Consider the following 17,993-nt stretch of genomic DNA (forward strand, 5'->3'; position numbering starts at 1 on the left):
TGGCAATAATAACACTTTGCTTATAAGGATCTCATAAGGATTATGAATTAATACTTGTAAAGGACTTACAATAGCATCTGGTATATAGAAAACTGAATGTTAGGTGTGATTTCACTTAGGAAGGCTTCATGGGATAGTTGGGACTTTGAGAACTCCTGCAATAAAGAAAGAAAGGAAGATGAGTTGTTAAATAAGGAAAATGCACTGAAGTTGAAAGTATAATGATTCGGCAAAAGTGCTCTGAGCCTGAAATTAACATCGAGGATGGCTTTAAAAAATTTAGCAAGTGACATCTCAAATGAGAGCTGTCCTCCCTTTCTCTCATTTCACTTAATTGTGCAGATCATGTTGGTTGACTCTTTGAGACTTTGTAAATCAATCTTAAGCATTTTCCTCTGCAGCAAATGACAGATGGTATAGAGGCAGACCTAGTTTCACATATGTTAAGCTTAAATAGGTTGGAAAGGAGCCAGGGAGGTGTCCTCTTCTGGGAACAAATTTAGAACCTTAACTTTAATATTTAATGCATAATAAACACCTTAACTGAAAATCTCATGTTAATTATTCAATTTGAAAAAATCTGAGTGCTTCTTGTATGCCAAGCGTTGTGCTAGGTGTTGGGATTACAATAAAGCGATGTGTTCATAGTGTATTAGGGAAGGATCAGGTGTCTCTCTTTCAGTTGAATGATTCTTTAAATCATAATATTAATGGCAACATTAAGAGATTTCCTTATAATACTTAAAAACAAATCTTACAGCCCAAGAGACAATGAAGATATTGCCTCTGAAAAAGAAGAAAATGTTTTATCCTCGTCTCTGAAGCATCCAGAGTTAATTGAAGAGAAGAAACATGATGTGACCAAAGAAAATTTGTTACCTGAGAACGTTACATATCTCCCTAATGCAGATTTAAACAACGGAAAAAAAGAAATAAGTGGTATGAATCCTAACATTCAGAGTGCTTTCATTCAGGAAGCTCCAGACATTTATTTTTCTGATTCTGAAAGCAAAGAACGAGCAACAGACAAACGTGAAAAAGAAGAGCCAGTAGAAATGGCTCCTGAAAAAGAGTGTAGTAAAACCAATGCAGATAGTTTTGTAGAGAGAATATCACCAAGTATTTGCTGTGATGGAAATAATCAAGAAGACTGTGGTCTTTCAAATACTGTACCACTTCAAAATGAAAAATCTTCATCTAGTGAAACGCTGGAAGAAAGAGCAGGAGTAAAGAAAAAAGCCTTTGGAAAACAAAAAAGCAAATCAACTTCGGAAAAGTTCCCAAGACAAGAGCTGTCTTTTGTTGGTGACTGGCCAGTTGATAAGTCTATCGGCCAGAGGACAAAAAGGAACCGAAAAACTGAAAAAGCTTTATCTATACACAGTGACAAAAAGTATAATTGCTCTCAGTCACATAAAGTATTAGACAGTAGTTTATCTGTGAGTATAGATTGTATCCAGCCACAAGGATCTCCACATGAAAACGTAGAGGATGACAGCAAGTCACAGTGCGATGATGCCTCAGAATCTTTTAATAGCTGTAAATATGGTACTTATAAAAATACTGAAAAAGACTCATTTAACATTGTGGGTGACTGGCCTTCATCTGATTCTTTAGCTCAGAGAGAGCACAGATCAAGAATGCCAAAGGCTGGCTTAAGTGAACCCAACCTAGAATTTGGAACTAACAACAGTATGAATGAAATGTCCTTATATACAGCACGTGAGGCCTATTGGGGCACAAGCCCTGAAGAACTAAAAACGTTGGGTAGTCCTACTCGAGGAAGTTCTGAAATGCTGCCCAATGAAATGACCTGTGAGAATAAAACTTGCCCAAGTAAAAAGATTCATAGGCAGCACACATTGTCTCTTTCTTTTACCAATAGTGTGCCAACTGCTCCTGGAGGAGTGGGACCACAAACTTTAGCTGAATTTCAAGAAGAAAAGACTGAAGAAGTCCCTGGAATAGAAGTAGGCAAGTGTACTCAGACTGAACCACAGGATTTTGCTCTCTTATGGAAAATAGAAAAGAATAAAATTAGTGTTTCAGATTCTCTGAGAATATTAACAGGAAGATTAGATGGATTTAAACCAAAAGCTTTCAATATTAACACAAAATTAGATGTTCAAGAAACAATTCCGTATAGGGTAATGTATGACAAAAGCACATATGTTGAAGAAAGTGAGCTTACCAGTGCTGATGAATCTGAAAATCTTAACATTCTTTGTAAACTATTTGGATCGTTTTCATTAGAAGCCCTAAAAGACCTATATGAGAGGTGTAACAAAGATATTATTTGGGCCACAAGCCTTTTATTGGATTCTGAAACTAAATTATGTGAGGATACTGAATTTGAGAATATAGAAAAGTCATTTGATGAAACACAAATTGGGCCATTTTCTCTGGGACTGAATTTGAAGGAAATTATTAGCCAAAGAGGGAGCTCAGAGAAGTCCAATTCTTCTGTGCCAGAATTTAGCCATGGAATTGGTATCAGTAACACTAATGTACAGTCCACCTGTAATTCAGAAAAGGAAAACTTAGAGCAGGCGGAAATAAGAGCTGTAACTACTGAAAAACCTGGATTAATAACAGGTATATTTCCTAATGTAGATCTCAAGAATAATAATGAAGTACTTCCTTATAGTCAGGCAGAACTTTCAGGTTTATATAATGTTAAGCAGCTTTTTCCAGGCACTCTACAAGCCACTACCACTAAAAATGTGAGTGAAATGGAGAAGAATCCAGAAGTCACTGAGATTGGAGACAGTATAAATTCTTCTTTGAATTTGTCTGATATTTTAAATTCTGTATCGGGCACTTCAGATCTTGAATTACATGGAGAAATTTATTTTACTGACTCTTTTGACATAAATAAAAGTGAAAATCTTCCAAAGGATTATGTGAAATTTCCAAACACAGAAGAATTGATGAATGAAGATGAACAGGAAGTGGAAAAAATTCTAATGGCAGGGAGTGCTTTGTCAGCTGAAGTTACTGAAGAAGATAAAACTGAGACGTTGAATCCCACGCCAGTGATGGCCAAATCGCTGACCATAGACTGTCTGGAATTGGCATTGCCCCCTGAACTGGCTTTTCAGCTCAGTGAATTATTTGGCCCTGTTGGTATTGATTCAGGTAAGGAAAAGGTAAATTACTTATATGTGTATCTTTGTGTAAGTAGAATATAGATAGAGGGTTTAGTTCAATTTTAAAATTATTTTATGTTACTAGAAGTGTAAAAGTAATTTGTGTTGCCTACCTTATTATTTTTGGCACAGTGTGTTTGTAGAAGATTTTTAAGTAGATAATTTGAAGAAATAGAGAGTATTTAGATGGACTTTGTATTCATCTTGTGCGTATACTGGAAGTTTTCTCTGGTATTTATCTCATACTTATTTGCACAGATACATCTTTTTGAATCCTTTGGTGCTACTCCAGATACACTTAAGGCAAGATAATTCCTTAGAATATGCCTACTGGAAAGTCTTGACTAATGGAAATGAATATATTAAATATATTTAGTATAATGGACATGAATAACTTAAATATATGAAACATAATATAATTGTACCTGCCAAGAAGTGTGAAAACAATGACATATTACATAAAAATATTCCAAGAGATTTAGAACTAGAGACATAGGTTAGTAATTAAAAATACAAATTAGTTTTATGATGCATAAGGTAGTTGAGTATGTTTTCTGCAAATGTATAATGAGTAATGATCATATTTTCTTTTCTTTTCTTCCCCCCCCGTCACAAGGGTCCCTAACAGTTGAGGACTGTGTGGTTCATATAGATCTGAATCTGGCTAAAGTGATTCATGAAAAATGGAAAGAATCTGTAATGGTTGGTAGGCTTCTTTTTATAGAAAGCTTTTGTGTACATTTTGTCACCTTTGCTCTTCAATAAAATCTGTTATATGAAAGATTCTATTGAATTTTGACTTTGAGAGATAATTAATTTTACCAGTTAACAGGTTACTGATTTTTTTTTTCTCCTTCCAGTATTTTAGATTATTTCCAGACTGGCCAAATTATATAATTAATGATGGAGCTCAATATGACTGTTGATTTTTTTTTTTATGGAAAAAAATCATAAATAGTTTTTTACTCCTTAAAGACTTGCAGTGCTAATTTTCATAAACAGTTTTTAAAAAAATCACAGCATAAGAGCTCTATAAGTAGAAAAAATATATTGATGGAATCAATTTATAATTATATTTATCTGCTTTTATTAGATTTAGCAAGAATGATTGATAGTTTTACAGGGAGAAATGATTACTAGAGAAAAATAATATAAGCTTGTTTTTTAATGCACCCTGCTTTGCCAATCCTGTTCTGCCTCTGTGTTTAGGAGCGACAAAGACAAGAAGAGGTATCCTGTGGCAAATTAATGCAAGGTAAAGCACATATTTTCACTTCTAATGTTCTTGTCTTGATGTTGAAACTTGGTGTGTGTGTGTGAATTTTAATTCTTTTTTTTTTTTTAAGCGTTTATTTATTTGGCTACGCCAAGTCTTAGTTGTAGCATGCGGGATCTTTGTTGCCGCGTGTGGGATCTTTGTTGAGGTGTGCGGGATCTTTAGTTGCGGCGTGAGGGGTCTTTTAGTTGTGGCATGCAGGCTCTTAGTTGTAGCATGCAGGATCTAGGTGCCTGACCAGGGATCGAACCCGGGCCCCCTGCACTGGGAGCAGGCCAGGGAAGTCCCTGAATCTTAACTCATTTTAAATGTACTTCCACAAAATATGTTACCCAAGAATTGTGATTTGCAAATAAAAGTTTTAACATTTAATATTGATACAAAAGAAAATAAAGCTTAAAGAAGAAAAAAGCCCCTATAATATCATTTAACTTTCAGTTAGCACCTGAAAACTAACACAACATTATAAATCAACTATATTTCAATTAAAAAAAAAAAAACAGGAGTGCTGTGGAACACCCAAGGTATGCTCTAATGCACATAGTCAGGGTGTTTCCTGTTTATGATTTTGCTCTGAATGAAGGGAAACTGTTCTGGTTTGAGAGCAATAAAGTATTCCTTTGTTTGAAAGTATCATTGAAATATTACTTGGTTTTTCAAATTTTTTATTGATGTTAATATAATTAGAGCACAAAAGTCAACCTGCTTTTTGATTACATCTGCCAAGTTGAAAATAATTGATTCCAGAAGATTTCTTAGATAGCATTGTCGTAAGTGGTTAGTGCAGGGTGGCAGACCTGTTACAGGGTCCTCCTTTTGTGCCTGAGTTCCTCCAGATGCCTCTCTTGTCCACTCCATACTAGGACTCCAGGTTGAAGATTGTGAGAATGAAGATTCTTAACTTTAGTTCAGACCTGTGTTGTAGCTTCAAGAGCTAAAGCTGTTTGAGAGCTAGAAGTTCCCAAAGAGTATCAGAGTTATTCAGATGACAGTATTTGCTATTTCTTCACTCTCCAGGAAATCAAAGGAGTATATCAGAATGTAGTGCTTAGAAAAGCTGAAATATTATACATTAAGTCTTGTTATTATGAACTTCTTAGAATGTTTAGTTCCTTCCTTATGTTGAATATCATTTGTTCAATATTTATTGTAGGCCTCCAATGGGTTACAGATTTGCAGTAATATTCATCCTTTCAGTTCTTGGAGTGGCCAAGCAGAGCTGACCAAAGCTGCTCACTTCTGGCTGGCTGCAGCTTCCTCTGTTTACCAGTGTATATGTGTGTCACTGTTTTCTCTGTGTTGATGTGATATGAAAAAGAGTGGGGAAGCATTGAGTTGATTTACAGTAATACCCAGATCATTGTTCATTTGAATATTTCTACATTTATACTTGCTTGCGATTATGTGAAGATGTATTTTGAAACTTTGAAATACAACTTGGAATATTGTATTTATAAGCAAAGAGTAAAAAATCATGTTTTCTGGGTCTCTCTGAGGTAGATGTGACAGAATGAATAATGCTTAATTTGTACATTTATTGTTGATGGTCTGACACTATTGATACTGCTTTTGTAGATCCTTCCCTGGTTGGGCGTGTTGGTCTTGATAATCCAGAACAAAAATCATCTCAGAGAACGGGCAAAAATTTACTGAAGACTTTAGCAGCACCTGAAATGCAACCCTTATTGGATCATTGGAACACTCATACTAAAAAAGTATCACTCAGAGAAATAATGTCAGAAGAAATTGCCTTACAGGAAAAGCATGATTTGGTATGAGTTAGTATAAATATTAAGCCTTTGTCTCTGACTCTAATTTGATCATATGTTTACTTTTTGATTTTCGTTTGATTCTACTTTTCCAAGTCTGAAATCATATTTTAACCTGATTGAAGTTAATGTTAAAATTGAAAAATGTTTTAAATGTAGTTTGAAGTTGGAGGTCTTTGCTTCTGGAAAATTAGTTGATATTCTCTAACAGTAAGCCAATTTATGTTAAATCTGTTGTTTTAGATTTAATTTTGCAGGTGTATATATCTTATCTTTAACATTTACTTCTGCAATTTTTTAATTCTAGAAAAACATGAAAGTATTTCCTTTGAAGATAATTTCATTTATAAGTTAGTAATAAGAAGTGACACTTGCTGTTAAAGAATTGTCCATCTTTGAAACAAAGTTTTTTTAGAGAAAAATTTTAGAAACTTATGAATCTGAAATTAAGTACTCTTCTTTTTTATCTAACTTTGCAATTAAACAAGTTCAAACAGATATTTCAGTTTGCTTTGAACTTAATTTTTGTTCTTTATTCAACATATCTAATTATATGGTATGAAGCCTTAAGAGAATTTGGTTTATTTTGCATTTCTTTTTCTTAACCTTTTTTGGAATTGTGAAAATTAGTATTAGAGAATTTCAGAATCAAAACGGAAAAGACCTTAGAGGTTATTTAGTCCAATTCTCAAGGGAAAAAAATTTCTTAGTTGGTGATCTTAAAGCATTTTACCCTCTTTTTTCACTCATTTGACTGCTCAAAGGAACACCTTTATATTGGCTGAAATACATAGAATTGGGGCATAGAAAGAATGATGGGATTCTTCTACCTTCATATTTATTTCCCCCAGTTATCTTGTTAATTAAGTTGGAAATAAGCTACCATTACCATCTTTGCATGTTTACATAATCCAAAGAACAATCTCTTCAGTAGGATCGTGTAATTTAATGTTGTTTCAAATATCCTTCTTCAATTTACATATGTAATAACTTGGAGAAATAGATTTTCTTATAAAATAAGGAAAGCCTAGAACTTATGCTCAAATGGTGTGACACTTTTTGTTGAAATGCCATTTTCCTCTACTGAAACTTATCTTTATGGTTCTAACCTGCCTTTTAATCTCTTAGTATAATAATGAACAAAAAAGTTTCTTTAACTTTCCAACTTAAATTTTTTTTTTTTCTCCTATCAGTGATTTTTGCTTTTTTTCCCATGGGTTTGGTAATAGAAGCTGTACTCTTCATCCTGAGGGTATTCCCCCTTAGAGCCTCAGTTAAGAGAATTTCTGGAGAAATTTCTCAGTAAGAGAATTCCCCAAAGGAGAAATATCATTTAAATTCTTTTAAAGCAAAGCATATAAAATAAACATTAGGTATGATGTATGAATAGGATAATTAATTGTAACATGATTACGGTTATGAGTTTTCAGTTTATTGGTGTGACGTTAGAATTTGTAGTTTAGAAACTCTGTGATCTGGCAGATTGCCAGTAAATCTGATCACTGAATATTTTAGTAAGGTCGGGTTATAATGTATATCTTAAATAAGATGTGAATATTTAAAATTCTTGAGGTGGCTTGTTTTCATCACTCTTGTGATGTCTGATCAGTCCTTTTTACTGGTCAGATTGTCACCTATTGTGGTTCTTTTTTTATTATTGTTTGGTGTTGTAAATGGCCTAAATATGGTTAGGCTTCAAAACCATTAACTATTCCAGGATTTTCCTAAATTATTGTAATTTTTATATTTTCAGAGACACCTTTGAAATTTTATAGGAAGTTATTTTCAGACATTAGGATTTTTGGAATAAACAAAAATATTACATAGTTAAATCACAATGTCAGTAAATTGTCTCAGAGTTAGAAATCACTTTAAGAATGATTACCATATTCCTCAATTAGAATTCACATGGCACATTTTAGGAAAGCTCTTTCGGTTTGGCTATTTAAACAATCCAAATATGACTTTGAAAAAATAACAATTAGTAACAAATCTCATGCAATTACTTTGGAGTAAATATGTTTGTGAAAAAAATTTTTTTATGTGAATTTTAAGATTTTCTGTCAACCTGAATTTGCAACTTATTTGTACATTGTAGTTTCTGCCCATTGAGGAGAATATGTTTTTGAGGACGTTGTTCACAGCATCACACAGTGTCCCTTTAATGAGGACCCATGGGAGAAATTTCTCTCAGGTCTCAGTACCAGAAAAAGCTGTACTTCTCCTGAGCAACTGGTTTGTTTTTATTTTATGGACACTGAGAATCTTTGTTTCCCCCTTTGCTTTGGCCACTAAGGAGCTAAGAACTGAATTTGTGGCCCACCTTTAGCAATTGTACAGGATTTTGTGGCATGCATTTATATACTAATTTTACTTGCTAGCTTTATCCTATATTCTTACCTTTATTTTCTCTACTCTCTGACTTCATTTATTTATATCCTGTTTACATATATATATATATCTATATCCTTTTTTGTATAATATGATTGAATGTGTTGGGTGTGTATATGTGAGAGTATATATACACATGCACACACATATAAGTATATGTGTGATTGTGTGTATGTGTGTGTGTGTTAATGAACAGCTTCAAATACTTAGCAAAAAATGGGATATAAATAAATTATGCAAGAATACTTATATTACTAATTTCAGCCTTTAATCAGTGAAGAAAGTCTGTGACTGCTTTTAAATTATTAGTCTTTTTGCAATAAAATAACCATGCTTTGGGGTCAGCATAACTAGTATTGTAAATTCCATCATAAAGATGGCTTTTGTCTTTTTTTTGTTTGTTTTAGAGAAGGGAGCCGCTTATATTTGAAAAAGATTGTGCCACTAAACTAAAGGAGAAGCAGCTCTTTAAGATATTTCCAGCCATTAACCAAAATTTTCTGGTGGACATTTTCAAGGACCACAAGTGAGTGCTAGAAGGATTGTGTGTAGTTTCTGTTGTGATGTCATTGAAAGCATGTCATGCATTTTAATCTATTTTTATTTTTCTGTTAACAAAAATAATATAGGTATATTATAAACCATTTAAATGCAATAATGTAGAAAGTGAGGAGTTTCTGTCAGTTGGTTCATATTCCTCCTCAGTTTTTTCTCATATACATACACTAATGTATGTGTGTACATGTGTACCTATTTGCATTTGTGTCTATATAAACACAAAAATAGGTTGTGTTTTATGTACTATGTTGTAGTTTTACTGTTATTTATTTTTTCTGTCCATACTTTGTGATCTACTCTTTTCTTTTTAAAGTCTACAGAGTAGTCCATAGTATTCTTAAGTGATTTCTTAAAGTACCATAGTTTATTTAAACATGCTCTGTTTATGGGCTTTTTGACTGTAAGAAAAGTTGGAAACCATGTTGCACTGAGTATCCTTGAACGTACATTTTTGTGTGCGTGGGTGAATGTTATTGTAGGCTAGTTCCTAAAAGTGAAATTGCTGGTCCAGAGTGTGTATATTAAATTTTTTTACAGCTAATGCCAAATTTCCTTTTAAAAGGGCTTTCCATATTAGTTATATGCGCTGATAGCGTAACCTGCCCTGGATATTAAGAATCTTTAAATTTTTTGCCAGTCTGGTGCGAAAAATATTTCATTGCTGTTTAAATTTTTATTTTCCTTATTACTACTGAGGTTGAGCTCTTTTTCCATTAATTTCTTTTTCTATTAATTGCTTACCCTTTGCCTGTCTTCGTTTTGACTGTATTTCTTTCTAGATCTGTGAGAGCTCTTTATATATCATGTGTAGTTATCTTTGTTAATATAGATTATAGTAATTTTTTCTGATATAGCCATATACATATTTTAATTCATGTTTTATCAGAAAGTCCTTTCCCTTGTTGGTTCTGATTTTTATCACTTTTTAAGAAAATCTGCCCTACCCCAATATTATGAAAATATTTTCTGCAGTAAATTTTTTTTTTTTTTTTTTTTTTTTTTTGCGGTACGTGGGCCCCTCAAGTGTTGTGGCCTCTCCCATTGTGGAGCACAGGCTCCAGACGCACAGGCTCAGCAGCCATGGCTCACGGGCCCAGCCGCTCCGCGGCATGTGGGATGTTCCCAGACCGGGGCACGAATCCGTATCCCCTGGATCGGCAGGCGGACTCTCAACCACTGCGCCACCAGGGAAGCCCTCTGCAGTATTTTTAATAGTTAAATTTAAAAAGTTTATCTAGCATTTTTATGTGTATGGTATGAAGTAGAGTTTAACTTAATTGTTTTCTCCAAATGATTAACTGGATGAATAGGTCACCTTTACCCACTGATATAAAATATAATTACTAATATTTACTATATTCTCAAATATACATTTTCTTTTATAGACTCTGATTCCATTGAGCTATTTGGTCCTAAGTTTCTGCCATCTTGTTTTAGTTATTGTGGTGTTGTAGTGTGTTTTGATGCTTAGTATGTTAGGAATGCTTCTGGTTTGAGTAATACATACTTTCGATCTTAATGTATTTCTTAAATTCCTATTTTAGCAAGAGTTGTTTTAAATAGATGCCTTTTTAGAATCTTTGGAGAATCCAATATAGATTTTTTTCTTTATTTTATTAGTATATTTCATGTTAGTCACAGTAATTTCTGGAATAAAAAAATCTTTCAGGTTTTGTTTTTTTCCTTTAAAGTAGTGTTGGAATTGATTTCAGGATTTTTGCAACAGTAGTTAAATGAGATAAGTCTGTGATATTCTGTTCCTGTGTTATCTTTGTCAGATTTTGGTTTTAGGGTTTAATTTGGTGTTTGGCTTAATAAAAGAACCTGGCAAGACTGCCATTTTCTCTGTGCTCTGGAAAGTTTAAATAAATTAGTACCTTGAAGGTTCTGGGGTTGTGCCTTTTTAGGGGGAAGGTCTCTTCGCTTTTCTTTAGGGAGAAGGTCTTTTCACTATCTTTTTAGGGGTATTGCTTTATTCAGCTGTTTGCTTTTTTTTTTTTTTTTTTTTTGCGGTACGCGGGCCTCTCACTGTTGTGGCCTCTCCCGTTGTGGAGCACAGGCTCCGGACGCGCAGGCTCAGCGGCCATGGCTTACGGGCCCAGCCGCTCCACGGGACATGGGATCTTCCCAGACTGGGGCACGAACCCGTGTCCCCTGCATCGGCAGGCGGACTCTCAACCACTGCGCCACCAGGGAAGCCCAGATGTTTGCTTTTTTTCCATGAGTCTTTTCTGGTAGTTTGTCTTCTAGAAAATCATCAGGTTTATTATTGTTAAGTTGTATATAATATTCTGTGATAATTAAAAACATTATTTTGTATTTATCATGTCCTTTTTTCCTTTCCTAATGTTTTTTTTTCTATTTTCTTTGTTATTGCTGTTTATCAGATTGACCCTTTTAAAGAACAGGCTCTTGGTTTATTGATCAAAGTCTGTTTTATTTCTCTAATCATTTATTTTTGGTGATTCTTTTCTATTTTTGATGGTTCCTTTCTCTTTAAATTTGTTATGTTTTCAATTCTTTGGTTAGTTTGTTTCCTTTCAGTCTTTAATAACAAATATACTTAAGGGTGTGAATTTTTTTCTGTATAATGTTTTTGATAGATATGTAATGTTTTGATTTTGATATGTAGTATTTTCATTTTTTTCCTAAATAATCTCTAATTCACTTTGACTTTCTAATTTATCCAAGAGTTTTATATTTTCTAAATGGTTTGATAGTTTGGTGGAGCGGGGGGATTACTGTGTGTTTTGTTGTGTTGGGGTATAAGAATGCAGCCTGAAAGAGTCCTGCTTTTTTTTAGATAGCTGTCACATTTCAAAAACAGTCCTTTGTGGTCAGCTCTTCATTATCTGGCCATTGGAAAAGATCAGAGGCATAAATAGTCTGAAATAATGAGCAGTATAAAATCATTTATATTTTGCTTTGGAATGAGTTTCTTTGGATACGGGGACATTAGCGTTTCAAATGTTTGTCAATTTTTGTAGAATTTCATATTCCACATAATATAGTATCACCATGAAAATATGCCTAAATAATGTAGGGGTGGGAGGTAGGGTAGTGTTTTAGTTTTTCCTTTCTATATCCCTGCTTAGAATTTCTTTGACTAGAACGCCATGGTATAAGTAAAATGTAAAATTTGACAGGATAAAAATGTCAGTTTAAGGATTTATTGTCTGTTTTTGATGTTTGAAGGAAACTGAAACCATGTGTGAATCCAACAAGGGACTTAAGTATAGGTGATAAGATGAAAGAAAGATTTGTGGAAATTTTACCTGGAATAAAAGATAAGAAAATGAATTAATTATCAATATGTTACTTTTCGGTATTCATTTAAAAAATTAGTTTTTGAGAGCCTCTAACTTGACACTTTCCCTCTGTTCATTCTTGAGTCTTGAGATACACAATGAGCATTTAATTTTCATGTTTAAAACTCAGAAGTGAGCCAATTTTTCATATTCTTCTAAGATTTTGTAAGATTGGTTATGTTAATGTTTCCACATAACTTTTATTTTCATTTATTGACCTCATATTTGTACTTCAACTCTCTACAGCTATTCATTAGAACATACAGTGCAATTTCTAAATTGTGTTCTTGAAGGAGACCCTGTAAAAACAGTGGTAGCACAAGAGTTTGTTCACCAAAATGAGAATGTCACTTCTCATGCTGCACAGAAGTCTAAGGAGAAAAAGGTATAGAGCTACTTAATTTTTTACAGTAATGGTAAATAATTGTGTTTGAAAATATAATTGGTTTGTTAGATAGTTTAATGATTATTTCTCACCATTTTTCATAGACTGGAAATTTAACCACCAATAGCATATTTGGTTTAGAATATCTGTTTGCTCAAAATAGTGAATTTATAGCTCATTATATTTTTTTCTTTAAAGCCTTTGTGCACAACAAGCATTGGAATTTCTGTAACTTTTTATGTGTAGACTACACAGTAGAGTATGAGGCTTAATTGAATAGCAGTGGGTGTAATATGATGGGTCTTAGGGCATAAATAATGTGGGTGGAAATGTTTAGCCATTTGAGAAGCTACCAAGCATTTTCCCCAAATGGCTACGTTCTTTTACATTTCCATGAGCAGTGTATGAGGGTTACAGTTTCTCCACATCCTCTCTGACACTTGTTATCATCTGTCTTTTTGATTATAGCCATCCCAGTGGGTGTGAAGTTGTTTTATGGGTACCTGGGATTTGTTTTAATCAGGTATGGTAAGACACCCAGACATGAAAATGTTGTGAAGGAAGTTTATTATACTCACAGATCCCTAGAAGCAGGAGGCATGGCCCAAAGCCACATGAGGAAGCACCAGGGTCAAGGAGGCAAAGGAAGTAGGGGGGAAGTGTGGGCAAGAGCCTTTTTTGTGGTGTCTGCAGGAAGGACTGGGCCATGCAGAGTAATAAGCAGGTTTAGGATGGACTAGTTTGGATAATTTCAGCAGGCTCTGGGGCATAGGAACTGTCCCCAGTTTTCTGGTACCTGGCTTCGGTGATCAGGGTATACAGATGGTAGTCAGAGAGTGAGGGCCCCATAAAGAAGGTGTTTGGGGGTATGGGCTCTAGACTGGATGGTTTGCATATATACAGCGTTCTAGCAAGTGAGTTGTTTCCTATCTCTAGGAATTAGCTAACCCCGCGGTGGTGGGTGCTGTGTCTCTGGGGGTCAGCAAGTCCCCAGATGTCAAAGCATCAGAATACAGGAAATAAAAGACGTGGCTAATATAGAAGTGGTATCTCGTTGTGATTTTGATTTGCATTTCCCTGATTAGTGGTGATGTTGAGCATCTTATCATGTGCTTATTGGCCATTTGTATAACTTCTTTGAAGAAATGTCTATTAATATCCATTACCCGTTACAATTAAAAAATTCTCTAGTTGTATGAATTTTTATATAGTCTATGTACAAGACCCTTAACAGACATATGACTTGCAGAATATTTCCCGTTCCAAGGGTTGTCTTTTCACTTTTTTGATGATGTCCTTTGAAGCACAAAAGTTTTAAAAATTGATCACGTGCAATTCATCTTCTTTCTTTTGTTGGATGTACTTTTGGGGTTTTTTTTTTTTTTTTTCTTGCTTTGTCACAGCTTACCCTTCCCCCTCCCCATATCCTCAAGTCCATTCTCTAGTAGGTCTGTGTCTTTATTCCTGTCTTACCCCTAGGTTCTTCATGACATTTTTTTTTCTTAAATTCCATATATATGTGTTAGCATACAGTATTTGTCTTTCTCTTTCTGACTTACTTCACTCTGTATGACAGACTCTAGGTCTATCCACCTCATTACAAATAGCTCAATTTCGTTTCTTTTTATGGCTGAGTAATATTCCATTGTATATATGTGCCACATCTTCTTTATCCATTCATCCGACGACGGGCACTTAGGTTGTTTCCATCTCCGGGCTATTGTAAATAGAGCTGCAATGAACATTTTGGTACATGACTCTTTCTGAATTCTGGTTTCCTCAGGGTATATACCTAGTAGTGGGATTGCTGGGTCATATGGTAGTTCTATTTGTAGTTTTTTAAGGAACCTCCATACTGTTCTCCATAGTGGCTGAACCAATTCACATTCCCACCAGCAGTGCAAGAGTGTTCCCTTTTCTCCACACCCTCTCCAGCATTTATTGTTTCTAGATTTTTTGATGATGGCCATTCTGACTGGTGTGAGATGATATCTCATTGTAGTTTTGATTTGCATTTCTCTAATGATTAATGATGTTGAGCATTCTTTCATGTGTTTGTTGGCAGTCTGTATATCTTCTTTGGAGAAATGTCTATTTAGGTCTTCTGCCCATTTTTGGATTGGGTTGTTTATTTTTTTGTTATTGAGCTGCATGAGCTGCCTGTAAATTTTAGAGATTAATCCTTTGTCAGTTGATTCATTTGCAAATATTTTCTCCCATTCTGAGGGCTGTCTTTTGGTCTTGTTTATGGTTTCCTTTGCTGTGCAAAAGCTTTGAAGTTTCATTAGGTCCCATTTGTTTATTTTTGTTTTTATCTCCATTACTCTAGGAGATGGGTCAAGAAGGATCTTGCTGTGATTTATGTCATAGAGTGTTCTGCCTATGTTTTCCTCTAAGAGTTTGATAGTTTCTGGCCTTACATTTAGGTCTTTAATCCATTTTGAGCTTATTTTTGTGTATGGTGTTAGGGAGTGATCTAATCTCATACTTTTACATGTACCTGTCCAGTTTTCCCAGCACCACTTATTGAAGGGGCTGTCCTTTCTCCACTGTATATTCCTGCCACCTTTATCAAAGATAAGGTGACCATATGTGCATGGGTTTATCTCTGGGCTTTCTATCCTATTCCATTGATCTATCTTTCTGTTTTTGTGCCAGTACCATACTGTCTTGATTACTGTAGCTTTGTAGTATAGTCTGAAGTCAGGCAGCCTGATTCCTCCAGCTCCATTTTTTGTTCTCAAGATTGCTTTGGCTATTCGGGGTCTTTTGTGTTTCCATACAAATTGTGAAATTTTTTGTTCTAGTTCTGTGAAAAATGCCAGTGGTAGTTTGATAGGGATTGCATTGAATCTATAGATTGCTTTGGGAAGTAGAGTCATTTTCACAATGTTGATTCTTCCAATCCAAGAACATGGTATATCTCTCCATCTGTTTGTATCATCTTTAATTTCTTTCATCAGTGTCTTATAATTTTCTGCATACAGGTCTTTTGTCTCCTTAGGTAGGTTTATTCCTAGATATTTTATTCTTTTTGTTGCAATGGTAAATGGGAGTGTTTTCTTGATTTCACTTTCAGATTTTTCATCGTTAGTATATAGGAATGCCAGAGATTTCTGTGCATTAATTTTGTATCCTGCTACTTTACCAAATTCATTGATTAGCTCTAGTAGTTTTCTGGTAGCATCTTTAGGATTCTCTATGTATAGTATCATGTCATCTGCAAACAGTGACAGCTTTACTTCTTCTTTTCCGATTTGGATTCCTTTTATTTCCTTTTCTTCTCTGATTGCTGTGGCTAAAACTTCCAAAACTATGTTGAATAAGAGTGGTGAGAGTGGGCAACCTTGTCTTGTTCCTGACCTTAGTGGAAATGCTTTCAGTTTTTCGCCATTGAGGATGATGTTGGCTGTGGGCTTGTCATATACGGCCTTTATTATATTGAGGAAAGTTCCCTCTACACCTACTTTCTGCAGGGTTTTTATCATAAATGGGTGTTGAATTTTGTCAAAAGCTTTCTCTGCATCTGTTGAGTTGGTCATATGGTTTTTCTCCTTCAATTTGTTAATATGGTGTATCACATTGATTGATTTGCATATATTGAAGAATCATTGCATTCCTGGAATAAACCCCACTTGATCACGGTGTACGATCCGTTTAATGTGCTGTTGGATTCTGTTTGCTAGTATTTTGTTGAGGATTTTTGCATCTGTGTTCATCAATGATATTGGCCTGTAGTTTTCTTTCTTTGTGACATCCTTGTCTGTTTTTGGTATCAGGGTGATGGTGGCCTTGTAGAATGAGTTTGGGAGTGTTCCTCCCTCTGCTATATTTTGGAAGAGTTTGAGAAGGATAGGTGTTAGCTCTTCTCTAAATGTTTGATAGAATTCACCTGTGAAGCCATCTGGTCCTGGGCTTTTGTTTGTTGGGAGATTTTTAATCAGTTTCAATTTCAGTGCTTGTGATTGGCCTGTTCATATTTTCTATTTCTTCTTGATTCAGTCTTGGCAGGTTGTGCCTTTCTGAGAATTTGTCCATTTCTTCCAGGTTGTCCATTTTATTGGCATAGAGTTGCTTGTAGTAATCTCTCATGATCTTCTGTATTTCTGCAGTGTCAGTTGTTACTTCTCCTTTTTCATTTCTGATTCTATTGATTTGAGTCTTCTCCTTTTTCTTGATGAGTCTGGCTAATGGTTTATCAATTTTGTTTATCTTCTCAAAGAACCAGCTTTTAGTTTTATTGATCTTTGCTATCGTTTCCTTCATTTCTTTTTCATTTATTTCTGACCTGATTTTTATGATTTCTTTCCTTCTGCTGACTTTGGGGTTTTTTTGTTCTTGTTTCTGTAATTGCTTTAGATGCAAGGTTAGGTTGTTTATTCGAGATGTTTCCTGTTTTTTAAGGTAGGATTGTATTGCTCTAAACTTCCCTCTTAGAACTGCTTTTGCTGCATCCAATAGATTTTGGGTCGTCATGTCTCCATTGTCATTTGTTTCTGGGTATTTTTTTATTTCCTCTTTGATTTCTTCAGTGATCACTTCGTTATTATGTAGTGTATTGTTTAGCCTCCATGTGTTTGTATGTTTTACAGATCTTTTCCTGTAATTGATATCTAGTCTCATGGCGTTGTGGTCGGAAAAGATACTTGATACAATTTCAATTTTCTTAAATTTACCAAGGCTTGGTTTGTGACCCAGGATATGAACCATCCCTGAGAATGTTCCATGAGCACCTGAGAAAAATGTGTATTCTGTTGTTTTTGGATGGAATGTCCTATAAATATCAATTAAGTCCATCTTGTTTAATGTATCATTTAAAGCTTGTATTTCCTTATTTATTTTCATTTTGGATGATCTGTCCATTGGTGAAAGTGGGGTGTTGAAGTCCCCTACTATGAATGTGTTACTGTCGATTTCCCCTTTTATGGCTGCTAGTATTTGCCTTATGTATTGAGGTGCTCCTATGTTGGGTGCATAAATATTTACAATTGTTATATCTTCTTCTTGGATCGATCCCTTGATCATTATGTAGTGTCCTTCTTTGTCTCTTCTGATAGTCTTTATTTTAAAGTCTATTTTGTCTGATATGAGAATTGCTACTCCAGCTTTCTTTTGGTTTCCATTTGCATGGAATATCTTTTTCCATCCCCTCACTTT

The 17,993-nt window shown here is 34.6% G+C and overlaps 1 protein-coding gene across 1 annotated transcript in view; it reads left to right on the forward strand.

Annotated features, from left to right (window-relative positions):
- N4BP2 (NEDD4 binding protein 2) overlaps positions 1 to 17,993 on the forward strand; it is a gene marked incomplete at its 3' end in the record, with an annotated part of 79,206 nt that overhangs the window by 54,234 nt on the left and 6,979 nt on the right. The window contains exons 9-14 of the mRNA XM_007447932.1: positions 761 to 3,138; positions 3,766 to 3,851; positions 4,359 to 4,404; positions 6,001 to 6,197; positions 8,993 to 9,111; positions 12,698 to 12,836. Of these exons, the coding sequence (XP_007447994.1) occupies positions 761 to 3,138; positions 3,766 to 3,851; positions 4,359 to 4,404; positions 6,001 to 6,197; positions 8,993 to 9,111; positions 12,698 to 12,836 (2,965 nt within the window). The remainder of the gene's footprint in view (positions 1 to 760; positions 3,139 to 3,765; positions 3,852 to 4,358; positions 4,405 to 6,000; positions 6,198 to 8,992; positions 9,112 to 12,697; positions 12,837 to 17,993) is intronic.

This window comes from Lipotes vexillifer, unplaced genomic scaffold (assembly GCF_000442215.2).
Source record: "Lipotes vexillifer unplaced genomic scaffold, Lipotes_vexillifer_v1.1 scaffold1747, whole genome shotgun sequence".
Lineage (NCBI taxonomy): Eukaryota > Metazoa > Chordata > Mammalia > Artiodactyla > Lipotidae > Lipotes > Lipotes vexillifer.